This window comes from Notolabrus celidotus, chromosome 5 (assembly GCF_009762535.1).
Source record: "Notolabrus celidotus isolate fNotCel1 chromosome 5, fNotCel1.pri, whole genome shotgun sequence".
In the NCBI taxonomy this organism is placed as follows: domain Eukaryota; kingdom Metazoa; phylum Chordata; class Actinopteri; order Labriformes; family Labridae; genus Notolabrus; species Notolabrus celidotus.
In genome coordinates, this window is record NC_048276.1 from 38,034,042 (window position 1) to 38,053,899 (window position 19,858).

Sequence of the window (19,858 nt, forward strand, 5' to 3'; positions counted from 1 at the left end):
TACCAGCTGCAGGCGGTGCAGGAGTGAGTGGTCCAGACCAAAATACAGTGAGTTACAGTAATCCAGTCACACACAAATTATGAATTGGTGCCATTAAATTAATTCGCAGACAGACAGACAGACAGACAGACAGACAGACAGACAGACAGACAGACAGACAGACAGACGTCATCTGACCGTCCCGTCCTTTTCGTAATGGTCAGTGATGTGATGTAATGAAATTCCTCTGAGTTTGTCCTGTCGTCGTTGTTGTTGTTGACATTCTTCCCTTGTTGTCTGGAGCCTGGAGGTTTTAGTGTTTGTTAAGCTGCAGAACATCCCTCCCACTCGTCCCTTTCTCCACTATCAATTATATTAACAGCACCCTGAAGCTTCCTCCCAGCATGTTGCTCCATTTTGTGACAGGAAGGCTCTCTGCTGTTACTTTATGGCCTCCTGCTACATTACAGCGCTGCACTGGTAATAGAGCTCACTCCTTATTCTACTCCAGGCTTTGCCCCGCCATCCAATTTGTCTTTCAAACACAAGACATTTTCTGGTGACAATGACGAATTTTTACGGCCATGCTGATGTCATCACATTTCTGTTTGTCCCTCATCTCCCGAGGCACAGCTTACAGGAAAATAAATTATACAACACTATGGACAGGATAGATGTTCGGCAGTCAACTTGAGGCCAATTTGCTCTAATATAACTTGGCTTATGTTCCCATCTACCATACAACTGGAGATGATCTGCCAGCATCCTTTAACTATTATGTTTTCAGTCTTTTTTTCCTTCTGTAAATTATGTATGAGCAGAAAGAAGCAGGAGGAGTGATGTGGCATGTCAAGTTTACCCTTGATTGGCACAAGGACCAAAAATAGCAACATCAAGCATTCCTACACTAATTGTTAGTCATACTCGAGCCCCATACGTTGTGTAACCACACACCATCATGTGAATCCACCAGAGTGCGGCGGCCTTAAATCATTCATCGATTTAAGCAAACAGCTCAGGCAGAAATACGTTGGACAGGCAGTACTCATGCATGCAGCCCCGAGCTTTGAGATTCCCACAGGGATTGTGAGGAGTGGCTGTTGATGCTCTGCTCTGTTTGTATGGACAGTGTGTTTGAGCTGCTCAATTGAAGCTACTTCTGTGCATTTTAAATATTTAGTCAGATCTTACTTGTTGGGATTTTGCTTATGCATAGGTTCACATTGTTATGTCTGTCTTTAAACAATGATTACCAGCCTCTGTGTACATTCAATTATTATTGAAAGCTGTAATAATGTCTTTATTATCATTACATGCCTTTAAAAGATTCCCTCCTATTTATTTAAAGTTAACACTTCCTGCAAACAGTAAATAATCTGCACTAACCATAAGTCTGTATGACCTGTGTTGTTTTTGTTGTCATCTGTCTCTGTCCATCTCTCTCTTTCTGCATCTCCCTCTATACATCTTTCCAATCCCGACCCAATCACAGCAGATGTGTGTCTAAGATGAGTCTGGTTCTGCTCGAGGAATCTGCCTGTTAAAGGATTAAGATGAGATCAGACTGAACTTTAAGATAAAATGGTATTAAATCTTGATGTTGGGTCTTTGTGAATTTATTTTATTTATTTTACATATCTATAAACATATAGTAAGGTCTAGACCTACTCTCTGTGTCTTGAGATGACATGTGTAATGTGAAACAGCGCTGAATAAAGATTGATTGATGAATTCTCTTTTTTTCTTTCATTTATTGATCAAGAATGAAGACACAAACAACATGGCACTGACATACTGATGTCTTTAAAATGTATCAATGAAAAAATACACTGATACATGTATATATCATTTTTTTAAGTTATATTTTTGGGCTTTATTGACAGGACAGTTGAAGAGAGACAGGAAATGTGGAGAGTAGAGAGTGGGGGTGGACATTGCATTAGATGGCCGACCAGCCGGGAGTCGAGCCGGTGACCTCTGTGATGGACTATAGCCTCTGTACGGGGGGCGCTTAGACCGCTAGGCCATCAGCACCCCCACAATTGCATATTTAGGACACTTGGGGAAAATAAAGGACAGGCATTTGAAATAATATTAATAATGAAATAATACAATAAAATAGAATACAATCAGAGTGTAGGTGTCATGAATCGATGTCTAGTTTAGTTTTGTCCTTGTGTTTCATGCCTTGGTTCCTCCCCGTGTTTATTCTGTATTAGTTCTCCTTTGTCTCTCTTGTGTGTTTAGTGATCCATATCTCTTGTTGTGTTTTCTTGTGTTTCTTAGTCATGTCTTGTGTTTCCTGTTTTATTTTGTAGTTCTTGATCCCTGTGGCTGTTTCTGAAACGGCCTGCTACATACTACTTACTAATGTAGTAGGCAGTAGGTATTGCCTACTACATACTGCGTTTGAATTTAGTATGTAGTATGACTGTTCTGTCCGATCTGTCATGCATCATGCTGAGCCAGACTTCGCTGGATTTCCGGTTTCAGAAAGCGGAAGTAAACAACGGCGAAGCCGATAAATAAAAAGCTTATTTAGCATCCATTTATGATTTAAAAAGTTAGGAAGTGGTTTATATGTAATTTGATAACTTTCACAGCACCCAAAAACGGATTTCCTCCCGTCAAAAAATGAGGAAAAAGAAAAAGCAGAACGAGCGCTGTGCATTATGGGAAACAGTACGCGAGGAAGACTGGTCCGATGCACACTGAGATATTTTCCCGAATCAGTAGACATCAGGGGAGTTTTGGCTTACTGCAGATTTTGCTCTTGTTCACATACTACTTACTACATACTGAATTTTGGACATATCAGTACGTACTGCTAGTATAGTAGGCGATTTCGGAAACAGCCTAAGTTTCCAGTTCAGTATTACTTCCTGTCCTTGTGTGTTTCCCTCCTCTTTGGTTCCCCTCATTAGTCTCACCTGTGTCCTGTGTTCACACCTGTGTTAATGACTCTGTGTATTTAGTTCCTCTGTTTCCCCTGTCATGTGTTGGATCATTGTACGTCGTTCTCTGTGTTTTATTTTGGACTTTTTAGATTTAGTGTTTTAGACATTTCAGTAAGTTCGGTTTGTACCTTTTGTTCTTTTGTTCTTATTAAACCTATTATTTTAAATCTGCACTCACATTTCCCAATGTGACAGAGGTTGGATCATTCTGTAACAATGGTGAAAACGGAGGAGGACCCATGTGCAGAAAATTAAGATTTAGATAATTAAAGAACAAAATGTACAAACAAAACTTACTAAGATGTCAAAGAACCAAATCTAAAGGAAAACAAGCGGAAAAAGAAACAGAAAACACAAGGAAGACAAAATGATAACTGGTTAGTAACTTTAGTGAAACACAGAAAACAGACAGAGAGAAAACAATGTATGAAACACAAGGCAAAAACTAAACCAAACATCAACTTATGACAGTGTGACAATTTTAATAATGGTTAAGTGGTTTAAGTGGTTGTATTGTGGTCATTACAAGAAATTGAGCAGAGCTGACTTGCGCTGTGATATATTTGATGGGGCCCAGAATTCCGAGCAACGCCCCTGTTCACAGAACTTGGGTTTCACTTAAGTTACTAACCATAGACTTTTCTGGAGTCCCTGAGGTCCCTTGTCTCATAGGTTCCTCTGAGTCGCTGCTGTGGACGTACCAGACTCCAGCAGCAACAGCTTCAACTACTATTACTACTATTCGTCCGTCTCTCTCTCTCTCTCTCTCTCTCTCTCTCTCTCTCTCCCTCTCTCTCTCTCTCTCTCTCTCTCTCTCTAATAATAATAATAAAAAAAATAATAAAAATACATTTTATTTATAACGCACTTTTCATTTCCAGAAATCTCAAAGTGCTACAGGCACACAGTAAAAACAAACTTGATCATTTCTTAAAAGCAGTACTTAAAATAAGTTAAAAGCCTCTTTAAAGAGGAAGGTCTTTAAATGTCCAACACGGTCTCAGCAGATGTGTGTCTAACACGAGTCTGGTCCTGCTGGAGGTTTCTGCCTGTTAAAGGAAGTTTGTCCTTGCCACTGTAACTTGCTAAATGCTGCAAAGTGCTCTGTTCATGGTGGATTAAGTTGAGATCAGACTGAGTCCTGTCTGTAAGATGGGACTGGATCTGATCCAGTCTTGATGTTGGGTCTTTGTTAATAATAGAACATAGAGTACGGTCTAGACCTGCTCTATTTGGAAAGCGTCTTGAGATAACATTTGTTGTGATTTGGCGCTATATAAATAAAGATTGTTTGATTGATTGACTTTCATGTATCTGGATGTGTGTGTTGGATATACGATCTGCCTGCAAAGAGAGCAATGTTTACAATAATATCATTCTGTTTATTTTCTATGATAAGTCCATTGGTGAAATTGCTTTTTGTTTTGGAAAATTATTTTAGCAGATGAAAAATGTTTGGTAAAGCCATTCATGTTTATCCTAGCAGAAAGCTTCAGAGTACATACACTTTAAAAATACATTATCAATAGTTTCAGTACTTTCATTCACAGGTTATGTCTCTATTTTGGTGTTAACACAGAGACTATAACTGAGGACTTTTTTATTTCGACCTGTTTGGGAACCATTCTAGTTAAATGGTTCCCAAAGTGGGGGTCAGGGGACGTTAACATGCAGTTATTAACAAAAGCAGCAGGTTCATCTCAACAGCACAGGAAACACGGCCACATGTTCATGTAGGCAGGCTAATTTTCTGCAGACCATCTAAATTAGGTATAAAGCAACATTCTATCAGCTCAAGGGACAGCATGGGACGCGAGTTTTTGGCACGTATAACTTAGTTTGGGAACCCCTGTCTTGGTTCATCATATCTGATCCTGTTTAATCATAGCTGTGATTATGCTTTTATTTTGAAGGGGCGCAGCAGCGGAAGTGGTGGATGCATGTCATGGCTGCAGGTGTGCATCACTAGGCTAACTTTCTCAGCTGTTTGTGATCATGGCCACGTTTTTCGGCGAAGTGTTGTCGGTATACTCTCGGGCAGTAGAGGAGGATGATGAGGATGTAGAAGAAAACGAAGAAGATGAAGAAATCCGCAGAGAACTGGAGGAGAAGAGGTACAATACGTTAGCCAGCTAGCATGTTTACAGAAAGTGTCAAGTCAGAAAGCATGGAAGAACTGAATTAGCTAACTTTAAAGGCTTATTTAAACTTATATTAAATATTTAAGTTTGTTTAAAGACTGAAAACCATTCATTACTTCTCATTATTGTATTATATATTACTGTTTGTGTTTCAAATGGCGCACTTTATCAAGTTAACCACAGCTGTGAGTGGTTCCAGCTAGCTAACATGACACATCAGCTAAAAGCACAACATTACACTGAACAGTGAGCTACTAGAGCTGCAAGTAGAAGTCAACATAATTCACTGTGAAATGAGCATTTTGATTAATTGTTTATTATTTTTTAAGATATTGGTCCATGGCGCTGTACACATATTAAATTAATTTAGATGACTCTGTACCGTCGTGGTAGGCTAACCCACAGAACTGTGACTACTTTCAGTTTCACTTTCAGGACACACTGCAGCTGATGATCAGCACATTCCCAAACAACATTTCCTCCACAGTGCATAACACCAGGATGTATTTGCTTGCTTTGCACTCTTGGAAATCACGCCTGAACAACAGCTGTCAAATATTAAAGTTTGAACTGTGTGTTATTTTGTACAGAAGTCATACTCTTCTTTTCTGTAACGTCCCCTCCTCTTCTTTACCTCCACATCACTATTCATCAGGGAGGTTGGTCTACACTGGAGCCCTGAGGTGTCAGAGTCGCTGAAGAACGGTAACAAGGTGCAGTGTTCAGAATTCATCCTCGCCGTGGGACACAACGCTACCAGTAAGTGATGCTTCTAACAGGACTTGTCAAATGTGTGTTTGAACACTTTTTCAACAAAGTATTTGATATTAGAAAACAGCCCCTGAGTGATCCCCTTGTGAAGGAGGATTTATTTCTTGCAGAATATGCTAATTATATTAAGCTGTACTCTTCTGCTGCAACATCATACTGTAGAGAAAAGTGATCTCCATGCATTGGATCTTTATTTTGTAGACATAACATCACTCAAAGAGTCAATTCAATGAAAGGCTGTCAAATATGCTCTTTCTTTTAGCAGGGATTTATTTAACAATGTTACAATGTTACAATGTCATTTAGCAGACGCTTTTATCCAAAGCGACGTACATACGAGAACAAGAACAACACAAGCAAAGATCTAGACAAGAGGAAACAAGATCAGTAAGAGTAACAAAGTGCTTTAAGTCAATTTGGGTGCAGGTACTGCCAAGCAGTGTAAAGGCAATGCACAAAAATAAGTAAGGAATTTTTTTTTTTTTTTCTTTCCCGAAATAAGGAACATCTACAATGAAGCAACCAACCAATCTAAGACCTTCCATTATCATCATTTAACAATAAGAAAACTGTCTTATGGTTGTATTTTCATTTTGTCTATTAGGAAGCAGAAAACAGCTAAATGTCTGTCACTATTTGGTAACATGCAATATGATGTCTTCAGTTTTCTTTTAGTCTAAAACCTACATTTTTCAGCTTTCCATCTCATGTGATATAAACAGATCATCAGCCTGTTGCACCAGCTGTGTGCAAGTTGTGTCCTCAGTTAGGGTGTAAAGTCCTCACTAAACCAAACGTTGAAACTAGTTAGTTTGTAACTTAAGTTGTGTCACTGTTTGGTTTCACCACAGAGACATAAGGTTCCTCTTAACGAGTAGACAGTAACGTCCAAACTAACCAAAACATTGTCACAGATATGACGTATACACTTCCAGCAGCCAATCAGAGGAAAGCAATTTTGATGCATTGTTATCTTTCGTGCTTAATCATCTCTGAACTGACCAACAGCTGAAACAAACTTATGTTACTGTCACGGAACAACAACGTGAATGTAAATCTTCATGAAGTGTCACAGTAAGGTGATAACTATAGCCTGAAGCCTTAATCTATGGTGTGTGTGTAATAACAGTGACATTGAGTGGGAAAATTATCAACTACAACACATGTTAATTTTCTAGAGTGCAAATCTTGGTCATCATATTTTTCCAAAGGATGTAATCTCTCACGGATATCGCGTTGCCGACATACTTTAGCTGGGAGAACCCTCTGTATCTCCTCATCCTCCAATCCATCCCACCTTTCAAAGCGACGCTGCTACCAGTACTCTACGGAGGACTTTACACCTACTAGGAGCTAAGTCTAAGAATTAAATTGTAACTTAGGCTTAAGTTGGGACTATCTCAGCTGGTGCAACAACCAACATGTTAGTAGAATGTCAACTTCATCCTAAATGAGAAATGATGTTTAAACTAGGCTACGTTTGAACTTACGCACAGCTGGTGCAACAGGCTGCAGGAAGTTGTAACACTTGAGAGGCTAAAATCAATCCCTGTTTGTACTTTTGTAATAGTTGCCAATGAATGTTATGTCATGAAGTAGTCCTGGTATTGCTTCAGCTCTAATGAGAGGAGTGTCACCTGTCCCACTGTGTAAGACAAAGACTAACAGATCTGTCAGTGTCCATACAAGTGATATGTAAACGGCTGCTGAATACTTTAAAAGACTTTAAAACCATGACTCATGTATAGACCTTCCTGGTAACATAAACAAACCAGAGCAGTAGAAAGGAAGCGCTCCTGTCACATGTGAGCTGTTGTTGAATACAGAGCGGGTTTGTCTTCACAGGGTTTCTGTCAGTGTATGTTCTCACCTCTGCAAAGTGGGACGCAGTGGGACATGCATCCGTGTGGAACGAGAGGAGCCGGGCTGTATCTGGGCAAAGCAGCGAGGAGTCAGCGTGTGTTTTCTACAGACAGAAGGACGACCCATCAGTGAGTGGCACACTGAACAAAACAACATGTGTTACTGTTTGAGTTATGCCACTCATAAAACGTTGTAGACTCAATCATTTCAGTTTAATGAGTTTGTTCCTGATTGTCTATTTAAATGATCTCGCATTAAGAGGACATTACAAAGTCTTTGCCATGTTCATTATCCAGCTACAAACAAGTGACAGATTAAAGGAATAACCCAGATAAACTGGAGGAAAATCAAAAAGCAGATGCTTTCAATGACATTAGGGATTCATCTTAAAAGCAATTATAGTTTGTTAGAGCTGATTATATCACTACATCAATCCAACACTTGTTTAAATGCTTACATTATAACTTAATAGATCTGATGGAGCAGAGTTTGAACCACATTTTAAGAGTAAAACACAAGACTCTGCTTCAGCCACCGAGGCTGTAAAGTAGGCCATGACACACAGAATTAATGATCTCTGGGAATCCGGTGTCTCAAACATAAACTGTCACCTCACAGAGTTATAACCAACCAGTCTGATGTGTGCAGAGACGTGTGTGGTTTTTCCATCAGCCCGGTGTCATTTGCACGTGATTCAATCAAGATAAACATAGTGAACGACCGGTGTGCAAGCACTGCCCTGCTGAGGGAGCGTCAGATTTATCACGCAGCCCTCAGATGGCTGCAGGGAGTTAATGAACTGAGGAGGAAGATTTTTATACACTATAAAGCAGCTGTGGACGAGAAATACTGTAGCCATAACACATTAATTTATAGGACAGATTTACTGAAACTCTTATCACAACCTGCATTTTTAAAGCTGTGATAAATGCATCTGTAAGTTTTGTGTTTGTAAGCATTTTCTGGGTCATTTTGGCCGAAGCTAACAGGGGGAGTTAGAGGCCGAACGAAGATGAGAAGGTGTCTGGCTTTATATGTAAGGGGTTATGTTCAGGTCCAAACCTGCTGCAATGATAAGTGGTTTTAATAAATGAATTAGTTTATAGCATGACAATGTGGAGTATCTTTTATGTAAGGGTTAGCAGGTGGTTATAGGAAATAGAGTCCCTTCAGGGTGGACAAGACCCGGACACAAAGGGTGGGTTCTATTTCCCATAACAACCAGCTAACCATACATTATCCTGCTTATCACCCAGCTACTAACTTAAAACACAAACATGTTGTTAAAAACATTGATGAAAGATGATTTTATTGATTTAAATGATTTATGTTTAAAGTTTTTAAAAATAGTCTCAGTGATTCCTCGTCAGTGATGGTTCCATGGTGATGGATTCTTCTCTGCCTGTTGTGGTGGATTGAACATGAAACTGTCCTCATTTAGCTCTCCTTCTTCTCTGAGCTCTGTGGTTCACACACCTTTAAAAAGAAACTAATGTCACAACTTTGAACCCTGCTGCTATCATCACCACCACTCATGGTTTAACTTTCTTTGGAGAGATCGCTAACCTAAAGTTTCTCTCACCTGCTCCACTCCTTCATCATATTGATGGACAGGATCCAATATGGAAACGTCTGTAGCCTGCTGATTTAGCATGCTCACCAAAGCTAACGTTTTAGCCACATTGTTAGCAATATGATGCTAATGAAAGCTAACGATTCCCACTCACCTTACGGTTTATGGTGTCAACAAGCAGAAGCTAAATGTGTCTGAACTCTTTTCTGTGGATTGATTTGACATGACGTATGATCAGTTTGTCTCTGGTGTTGATCATATTAGTGAAAGTTAATAACCAATGTCAAGGGGTTTTGACCAATCAGAATCGAACATCTTACACAGCTGAAAGATGAATAAGAGAGCCGGGTAATAACCGGCTTATTATGATGTGCCAACCCACAGAGCAAAAGTAAAGGTCAGAAAAAGAACAAACTGTTGGGGAGGTTGTCTGCTGGTTCTCAGTTGGAGGCAGCTGTGGTGGCGTGATGGAAAACACAAAACTCTGTTTGTTTCCTTAAATGTGTCATCCAGTAGTATTATCAGACTGTCCTGTGTTTAAGTTCTGCCTTTATTTTTTAAGAGATGTATATTTTTGACCCATAAATGTTGTGTCCATAAATATCCTTTGCATTCTTTTCCTTCCAGGTTTTGATTTGCCAAGTGAACGGCTACATTGCAGAGGACCAGCTCTTTCAGTGGGCACAAAAGGTAAGTTTAAACAGAATCATCAGGTGGTTGGTGCACTGAAAAATATCAAAGAGCCAAATGTTGCCTTGTATTTGAGTAATGATAGTAATCCTAATGACACTGACCTCCAGTAAGCACTGATCCCATCCCACCAACACACACACATATTGTCCAGTGCATTGTTCCCCTCTCATATTACCGTTCTTCTGCTAATGCAGTACACATATTTTACTGTGCACTATAAACAGTTTTACTTAAAGTCATGTTTTCTGTGCTACTGTGCCTGAAAGTTGTGCTCTTATTACATAATGACAGTAAAGGCTTTCTATTCCATCCTGTAATGATGTCAATACAATTTTAACAAACAACCAAACATAAACACGAATACATGAATAAATGTACTTGCATTTCAATAACTAAAAACAATAATAAATCAGCTCAAGCACAACTCTGTTATAACTTTAAGTTCAGAGAATTTTAGTTTTGGGCATCAATCAATCGATTGATCAATCAATCAATCAATCAATCAATCAATCAATCAATCAATCAATCAAGCTTTATTTGTAAAGCACCTTTCATACAAATCAAATGATTGTTATATATAAGTGCTTTACAGTGACTGAAAACAAAAGAGAAGCAGAAATAAAATAATGTCAAGACAAAACAAAAATAATGAATAAAATATGTGTAATTAAAATAAAATAAAAAGGCATCAGATTAACATTAAGAATATATGGTTAAAATAAATAAATTAGAAGGAGCAAGGATAACAGTTGAAAATAAAATGAAGTTTAAAATACCAATAAAACTGAGTAGATAAATTAAAATAAATATATCTAAATAAAATAAACAGTTAAAATAATAAAACAACTTTTAAATCAATGTTACAGTAAAAGTAAGTTATACAATTGTTAAACCCTACATAAAAGCCTGACTGAATAAATGTGTTTTTTAGTTTAGGTTTAAAAGTCTGAATATCTCTATCAGCTCCTCTCAGATCCTCCAGCAGGCTGTTCCATCATCTTGGAGCGTCATGTCTGAAAGCAGCGTCACTAAATGTTTCTGTTCTCAGCTAAAAGAGAGGAGCTGGAGGATCTGAGAGGCATTCCTGGTTTATACACTAAAGGCACCTCTGAGATGTAGTCTGGTGCGAGGCCATGCAGCGCCTTAAAAACTAGTAAAATAATTTTAAAATCTAACTGTAATGAAGTGTCCCCTGCACAGACCGGCTGTATGCACCTTATAGTTTGTCCTTTCACATTATCTGAGTGACTCACTGAAAGCATCCTCTCCCCTGTACTTACACAGTGATGTTTAATGCAGCGTGTCTCTGTCTCTTGCAGGTTTTTGACTGTCTGCAGCACAGAGAGCTGAATGTGACCGTGTTATCCGACAGCTCTGTGGCCGAGTACAAGACAGCCGACTATCTGTGCTCTAGCTCCGCCCCCTTCCTTCGCTCGCTCCACTCTAGCGCTTACAGCGGTCAGCCTGTCTGCCAGTCACTGGAGCAACCCAACATAGTCACCGGACTCCCGGCTGCAGGTACTGCTGTTACAGATTAAGAGCGTCTCTGATTCTTGTCATCATGTCAGATTAGCTCCTTCACCTGCCCAGGCGCTTCTCATGAACACTTTTTACAGACAAAACAAGCCATGGACTCTTTAAAGCTGCATAACTCAGCTTTCCTCGTCTGACGTAGAGCTCTGCATGGTGGGATATTAAATCTGGGGGTTTTGAATTGGGAGCTTTCTTTCTTGCAAATGAGATGCTAAGTATTCACATTAAATCCTCTTATGAGAATAGTTCACTAACTTTCCACCTCAGCCTTTCTTGTAAAGCCCCTGTGAGGAACTTTTGGATTTACTTGATTTTGACGACCCATACAGACAAATTGGCACCATAGCACTTCGCTGATCTTGACCTGAACATGTGTTTGTAGTGTCAAAGTCACCTTTTCTTTATTTAGACAGTCAAACACATCAATTATCGAGGGTCTCTGCCCTGGAGGTTAAATAAAGGCTTCTTTGGCGGCACTCTTTCTCACCTTGACCCTGTGGCAGTGCCTACAGGTATTCAAAACTACTCCTTAGAAATAGCCAATCTTGTCCCTGCTTCTCTCAATTCTTTTATAGTTCTTAAAGAGGCATCAGTAGGGATGTAAGGATATATCACAAGACAGTAAAAAATCGATACGAATAACAGTGGATTAAAATCGATTCAACAACATTTGTATATCGATACTATTTTCAGTAACAGTAGAGGGCGCTATCTGCGTTTCACTCCTCTTGTTCAGCATCATGAAGTCTCTCGTGCTGCTCTCTCATCACTCGCTGAGTGGAGTGTAACAGACATGGAGTCAGCAGGTGAAGACCGAGCAGGTCAGGATGTACCTTTGTGTTTACAGTCTGAGGGACGGCAGCATTTTGTCTTTCCCTGATATTCCTGAAGAACAACATGTCAATTCACAGCCAGGAGCAGAAGCTGCTCTGTAGTTTATTTAAAGACATTGACCTTATTTGTTTTAACATTTCATACTTTCATTTGGGAATCGTTCACTTTACATTTGTCTATAACTGTTCTAAAATTTTCCAACAAGGTATTTTTGTAAACTCATTTTGAGTTTTTTTACAAGGTGCTGAAAAAAAGTGTGCAGTGGTTTAATTTGAGTTACAACACACCTTCAAAATGAAAAAGGATGACTCTGTTTACAAAGAAATATTAGAGAACAAATATATATCCCAACTGTCCATATCTGAGGACTGAAATAAAATAATTGTTATTTAAATTTTGAGTTCAATCCAGTTTACTTGAAAAGCGTTACAGAATCGAGAGTGAATCTTATTGTGAACCAAAAATCAGGATTTGAATAGAATCGTGGGTTGAGTGTTTCCTTACATCCCGAGGCATCAGTGTTCATTTCTGTTTTCTATTGCTCGCTGAAAACTCTTTACAGGAGCTTTAAAAACATGAACTGATAAATGTGGATGTGACTTCATAACAATGGAGGGTTGTTTTCTTAGCCGTTACACATACATCACACTTTTAGCAAAGATGAGACCTCAGGCTGCAGACTTCAGTATGATCAACTCACAATGAATTAAAGAAGCAAAACACTGCAAGTGTGTACGGCAGCACAGGAAACCACAGGGATGAGACGGAGCAGAGGACTGTAAGATGAATGTAAATCTGAAAGTATTGAAGTATTGAGCGGGGAACATTAACCCCTTGTGTTTGAATAAATCAACCTATGTACTCGTTTTCCTTTTGGATTCCTGTTCAAGTGTCCTTGAGCATGACACTGAAGCTGAAATTGCTGTGTGTGTGTGCATGTGTGTGTGCGTGTGTGTGTGTGTGTCTCTGTGTGTGTGTGTCTGTGTGTGTCTCTGTGTGTGTGTGCACGCGTGTGTGTCTGTGTGTGTCTGTGTGTGTAAGCTGTAAGTCTCTTTGTATCACAGTGTGTGCCAGCTGAATGAGTTATAGAGCCATTAGACTCCTCTTCACTCTCTGAGCACACACTCCTGCATCCTGATCTGCTCATTTTGGTGCTATTGTGCTAAAACACAGTGAAACTCAAACAAAGTGATGTCTTATCAGGATGAAGAGGAGGAGGAGGAGGAGGAGGAGGAGGAGGAGGAGGAGCTTGTGACATAGAGGACTGACGGTTAATGCACTCTGGTCCAGCCTTCATTGATCTCCATTGTTTGGTCTTCTTTGTGTTGTTTCATCAGTGCTCAACCACTGCCAGGTCCACCGCATCGCCGCCGTTGTTTACCAGTGTTACAGTGATGTCATCGGCCCTGACTCTGTCACCATGGAGACCTATAAGCCTGCACTAACTAAGCTTGGCAAGTCCATCCAGGTGAGCTGCTTTCCTTTTTATCTCTGAGGGAGCTTTTGGAAAGGTCAGAGTGCTCTGGAAGAGGATGAGAGAAGAAGCTCTACTTAAAGTTTAGAGACTTTGGAGAGGAAGAAAGTTTCCCCCGTGCTCTTTTTCCTATGTCAGGTTTTTTTTATCCTCTCCTCAAATATCATGGAGTAATATCATGGATTCAAGGATCTGGAACAATTAATCCAATAACCTGTGCGTTTGTTTCACACTTTGAATCCATTAATAGATTTCTTTCTTCTTTGCAGTAGGCTACAGCTGAAGTAAACTTCCTCGTTTTGGCGTCCATTATATTTTTCAGCCTCACTGCCATCCGTCGAAACATTAGCCCTGCACATGTTGCAGTGTTAATTTTGTTAATGAAAATTATGACGATAAATGTTCGTCAACAGCTCATTTTTTCATGACGAAAACGAGACTGACGAACATATATTTTGATTTTGTTAACGAGACGATGATGAGACGATAACATTGGACCGCCAGACATTCAGAATCCATGTTTCCCCCGCTGTGCGTCTAATCATTAAAGTTAAAGTGATGACTTCCTGTGACAGGCTGAGTTTTTATTAGAATGGCTCAGTGTTAGCTTGGTCTCTACCTGCAGCAGGTGTGCTTTATGAACCAGCTCTCCTCACCTCCATGCATCTGTCTCATCTTCATTGAGGATTTTACCCCCGGTGTGCGTTAGTGACAAAGACACAACCGGGGGACGTCTGTTTAATATTTGAGGTTTGACGTTGTTGCCGCCATTAACATAAAATGCTTGGCGTCTTCAGCTTGATTTAATCCAGTGTGGTGATACATCAGACACATTTAGTAAGTTTGGATCAACTGCTTGTTGAAAGATGCAGACACATTTCAGAGTGCCGTGAACTGACTGTCCGTCCAGTGCAGGTGCATTCAGGGACCATCGTAAAGTGCAATACAGCCCTTATATTGTGTTCATGGCACTTTTATTTGAATCCAGAGAATCAATATATTTTAATAGTGGTCACATCAAATGTTTTCTTTTTGACTTTTCAGCAGCGAGAGGCTGAATTATTTAACTTCAGATATTACACAAAAGTGTTAAAAGAGTGAAATGTTGACTATTTGAACACTTGATACCGATATCTGAATTACATGAACATGAATTATTTTAAAGAGAAAATGTTTTGGCAAAAATTAAAGACTAAAATGTGACTGAAACTAGACTAAAACTATAAAGGGCTGAAAAGACTAAAATGTGACTAAACTAACAGGCATTTCCGTCCAAAGACTAAGACTAAATCTAAAATAGCTGCCAAAATGAACACTGACATGTTGCAGGTTTCTGGCAGAGTTTTTAGCAAAAGGAAGCATAAAATGCTCCTAAACTGCAGAGCCTCTGAGGTATCCACCATCATGCTGTATTAGCTCTGCCCAACATGCTCAGACCGACTGGCGCTGATGACATAGGAGATGCACATGGCTGTTGTAAACACAGAAAAGCATAGAACTGAGATGAAGAGATCTGCCATATGGATCAGCCCTTTGTCACCAATGTCTGATCTAGCATTTTTGAGTCAGTATCTGGCCAATATCCAATACCAGGGTCGGATCGGTGCATCCCTAATTTGTAGTTAAAGAATCAGACGTTTGCTAATTTGGCTAACTTTAACAGCAGTGATTGAACTTTGTGAATTTCAGTCTGATTCAAACAGCAGAAGTGCTCAAACTATGAGTCACATAGCAACATACAGAGGAAAATGAACAAGTGTCTGAAATAGCTCCTTCTGTTCTTTGCCTCTACTTAACATTCCCTCAGCACTTGACATTATGTAGCGTCATACAACTGGAGAGATGCCACTTAATGAGTGAGGGGGTCAGGATGTAAGTGGAGCTGAAGATTTCGAGTTGACAGCGCTTGCTTTTATCTGCAAAGACTCGTATACTCTTAGATGAGACATGGTGAAACAGTCATTTGCATTCTTGTTGGTGCATTGCAGTAACTTTGTCTCATGTGTCAGTTATATCAAAGGAGGCGGCGTGTCGAGCAATTAGTTCTGATGCAGGGTCATTAGATGAGTTTATCAGGGTCTACAAGTAGGTCAAATGAAGTATGAGAGCTTTCAGACATTAAAATATACAATATGTAACAATATAGATAAAGTTTGTTTATACAAACTGAGGCCTGTTCTTTTCACCCACACAGTGTAGGCAGGTTTTACATTGGGCCCTTCTCTCAGGAACTCAGTGTAACAGAGTTATCCCAACTTTGAGAGTATTAACATAGACTGTATATATAACAGACAGCGTTGCTCTGCCTTTCCCCATTGAACAGTTTTGAAGTCAAAATATCCCGTTCCAGAACGCTGCCATCTTGTAAATTTTCTTCAGCCAGAGTCAGCGCAGTAGGGAATTTGTGTGTTTCCACGGTAACAAGCTCCGCCATACAGCGTAGTGTCCCGAGGTCCTATGGAGTTTCTCTCTACGGCAGCTGTGAATCAAAGTAAACCCGGATGTAAAACCCCGTTTTTTAAACTCTAATAACTAACGAAAAAGAAACTTCAGAAAAAAGAGGCCTTGAACACAAAACAGTCAAATACTAACTACATATCACCACAGCATACGGATGTGAGAAACATTCGTACCATGTGTATTTATTTTTTAAAGTTTGACTGCAGCACCATTCAAATGAATGGGGGAGACAGAGTTTTTGACCTATACTGCAGCCAGCCACCAGGGGGAGCAGTTTTTGTGGCAGCCTCACTTCGAGTTGAGCGAGATGACGTCCATTTTATATACATTCTATGGTATTGGCATATAGCTCAACAAGTTTATGGGGTAGATAGTAAGAAATTGTTAAATCTCCTCTGATGTACTCCTGAAATGTTTCCCTGTTCTGCTTGTTTTTGCTACTGACTGCATATTAATATGGACAGCTCGCCTCCATGGTCTCCCAGTGTAAGAAGTGAAGCCAAAATACAGCCTAAATGGTCACTACCAAGACCATTGACCAAGATTTCCTGGGTCTTTTAGCCCCCAGAATTACTGACCTTGGGCTGAAGTCCCGGGTAGATTGTGCAAATCCGGCCAGTGACGTATGGAGGAAAAAAAGTAAATGCACTACACCACCAGACCAGTAGAGGGCAGTAAAACGAAGACAAATGCCATTCATCACAGATGACACCATAGAAGCAGACGGACAGGCAGGTATCATTATGAGCAACACAACAGTTAGCCTGTTAGCATGAAGAGACTCAGCTGGTCTGTTTTAGATGGTGCTATATTTCATCACAGATGGATTCACTGAATCAACACGTGAGAGGAGATAAGCGTGAGTAGCAAAGACGTTTCAACACGGCTTTAAAATCCTTTTGAACTCAAAAAGCCGTGGCAGAGATCAGCCGGTGTTTTGGTTTAAACAGCGACCCTGTTAACTGGAGACTCTCAGCCGGATGCATCCCTCATAAACGTCTTTAGACGATCATTAAATATCTGATGAGGATATTTTGAAATCTTAATAAAAACTAAACTAGTTTGCATTCCCAGGAACTCCCTCTGTGTTTCAACAGCTGTGTAAACTCCACAAACACTGACACGTTCAGCTGAAGGTCTCCAGTTTACAGGGTCACTTTTAAAACCGTAACACCAGTTGAAACGCACCTAGTTCTGGGGTAAAGTTCCTCTGGTCAAAAAACGCCCAATGACAAATTGCATTGGTGGAGCCGTAAGACTCCAAGCAAACATTTACCTCCTGATAAAACCACAAAGATCCCTCAGGTCGGTACACACCACAGTGAAAAAGATTCTTGTGTTTGAAGCAGACTTTCATGGCTGTAGGAAGATGTCTGTGAAGGTTCTCAGTCATCCAGGTCATGGTAATTCAAAGCTTGGGTTCCCTCTTCGGATCAAGCTTTGAACGGCTACAGGAAGTTCAAAGAGTCTGGTATTAATTTCTTGACATGTTTTAATATCTAGTTCAACTGAAGTTCCATGTCTCATAAAAGAGGGGGTGAGCTTTTAGACCTATACTGCGGCCAGTCACCAGGGGGAGCTCTCAAAGTTTTGGTTTCACTTTTAGGGAGCTGTTGTGCTGCCTGTGTTTATATACAATCAATGTCTTGTACTAATTTACCTATTTCTCTCTCTGTCCTCAGTTGGAAACTTCTCCGAGCACAGATGTCCTCCGCAAGTTTTCAAGAACCACCAACATTCAGAGCAACCTTTATATCTGAAGATAGCTGCACACCGCGCTGTGCAGGTTAATTCTATTTTCCTGTGGTATATACTGTCATTTTTTAAATAAAGACGATGTGTTGAAAGCCTTTGTTCTTTTTAATGTGTGTGGTTTGATAGTTTGCAGACCATACAGGGTTAGTTTAGGCAAACACTCTCCTACTCTACTTTAGGGATGAATGAATGAAACTTCCTTCTACACATATCTCCCTTTTTTTCAGCACATAGATTTGACATCAAAACATGGCAGGTCTGCTTGTTGTGAGTTTATGAACATGGAGATATTCCCCTGGTTCAGGATTTAGAGATGCCAACAGCAGGGGAAATTTTTGATCCTTATTTATGACCAAGTACCTGCAAAACTTATTACCTCCCCAGGCCTGGAGTCTTGTTCTAATAAAATATGAAATCAAGTTTCCTCAACACTGTTATCACACCAGCGCATTAAGCTTGGAATGACCCACATTTCCTCCTGCCTCTGGTGTTGAATTTAAATTGCTTTGCCTTTAAAGTGTTGGAGATATTCAGGAGGCAACTCAGCATAAGAATAGAGCGCTTTTATCAGCGCTTTTATACATACTGCTCCCACTGATCTCCTGTCAGCTGTGCACGCATACAGTGATGATATTGTCAAAATGATGAATACAGAGTAGGACAGCAAAGATGAAATAATGGAATCGGAGTTTGCAGGCATAGGTCAGCGCATAAGAGGATATGAAAATGTATTCTCAGAGGTAAGGGTATTAGCTTTTTGAGTTTTCAGCAGTAGTTTAATTATTAAAGATGTAACTTTACAAAACTTATTATAAAACTGAACACACCACATAACACCATGACTAAATATATTTGCATTTTCACTTTATTCAAGCTTATACAAGGAGCCTTCACTGTTGGGTTGGTTCAATCTTTTGTTATTGAAGTTTTCATTTATTTACAGAAGACTCATTACTTAACCAATATAAACAAACATTTAGCAGTTACAGCATTTAATCCAGTTCTTCACGGTGTTGCAGCGATGCTATGAGCTGTAAAGCAGTCCCAAGCTCTCACCATCCTTCATTCTTACTAAATTGTATTCTCATGATATTATTTCTAACATGAATTCATACATGTTTTGCTTTGGAGAGAAGAAGAAGAAGAAATGTACTTTATTAATCCTCATGGGAGAAATTCAATTTTTCCACTCGTGTTATTTTTTTGGTCATGCTCCACACAGTTTGGTATATACAATTTTTGATCCACAAACATGCAGTGAACATGCTTAGGGAGAGATGTCAGAGTGAAGATGCTGCCTTCAACCAGCGCACCCTGAGTGGTTGGGGGTTCGGTGCCTTGCTCAAGGGAACCTCGGCAGTGCCCAGACAAGTGAACCAGCATCTCACCAGCCACCAGTCCACTTGGGACTCAAACTGGCGACCCGCTGGTTCCAAAGCTAAGTCCCAATGGACTGAGCCATTGCTGCAAATAGGATGTGCTTTAAACCAGTCTAAGGATCACTTGGGCACGATTTACCTTTGTCACTGCAGATTCATACTTTGAAATATTGGGCATATCTGTGCGGTCTGTAAGAAGGATTGGAAATACAAACTGTTAAACTTTTGGACTTCCGTACGAAATGTGTAGACCAGTTTACAATCCAAATAGGATATTAGAAAGAGTCTCTTTTGACATTTCCATCACTATCAGCAAGCCTGTGTGCTATACTAGGTCATTCCAAAAACTAAATTTCTGGGTTGTGCCTTGACAATGCTGGTGCTTCATGATAGCCTCAAATCTGAAAATATGAGTTTGGTTAATGCTAAATCCACCAGCCACATTG

The 19,858-nt window shown here is 39.9% G+C and overlaps 1 protein-coding gene across 1 annotated transcript; it reads left to right on the forward strand.

Annotated features, from left to right (window-relative positions):
• The first annotated feature begins 3,048 nt into the window (after positions 1-3,048).
• On the forward strand, positions 3,049-18,125 carry psmg1 (proteasome (prosome, macropain) assembly chaperone 1). Its single transcript, XM_034684495.1, has 8 exons — positions 3,049-3,313; positions 4,850-5,050; positions 5,733-5,836; positions 7,694-7,839; positions 9,912-9,974; positions 11,297-11,495; positions 13,682-13,812; positions 17,961-18,125. The coding sequence occupies exons 2-8, from the start codon at positions 4,932-4,934 to the stop codon at positions 18,036-18,038; spliced, it is 840 nt and encodes a 279-aa protein (XP_034540386.1). The 5' UTR covers positions 3,049-3,313; positions 4,850-4,931; the 3' UTR covers positions 18,039-18,125.
• Positions 18,126-19,858: the final 1,733 nt, after the last annotated feature.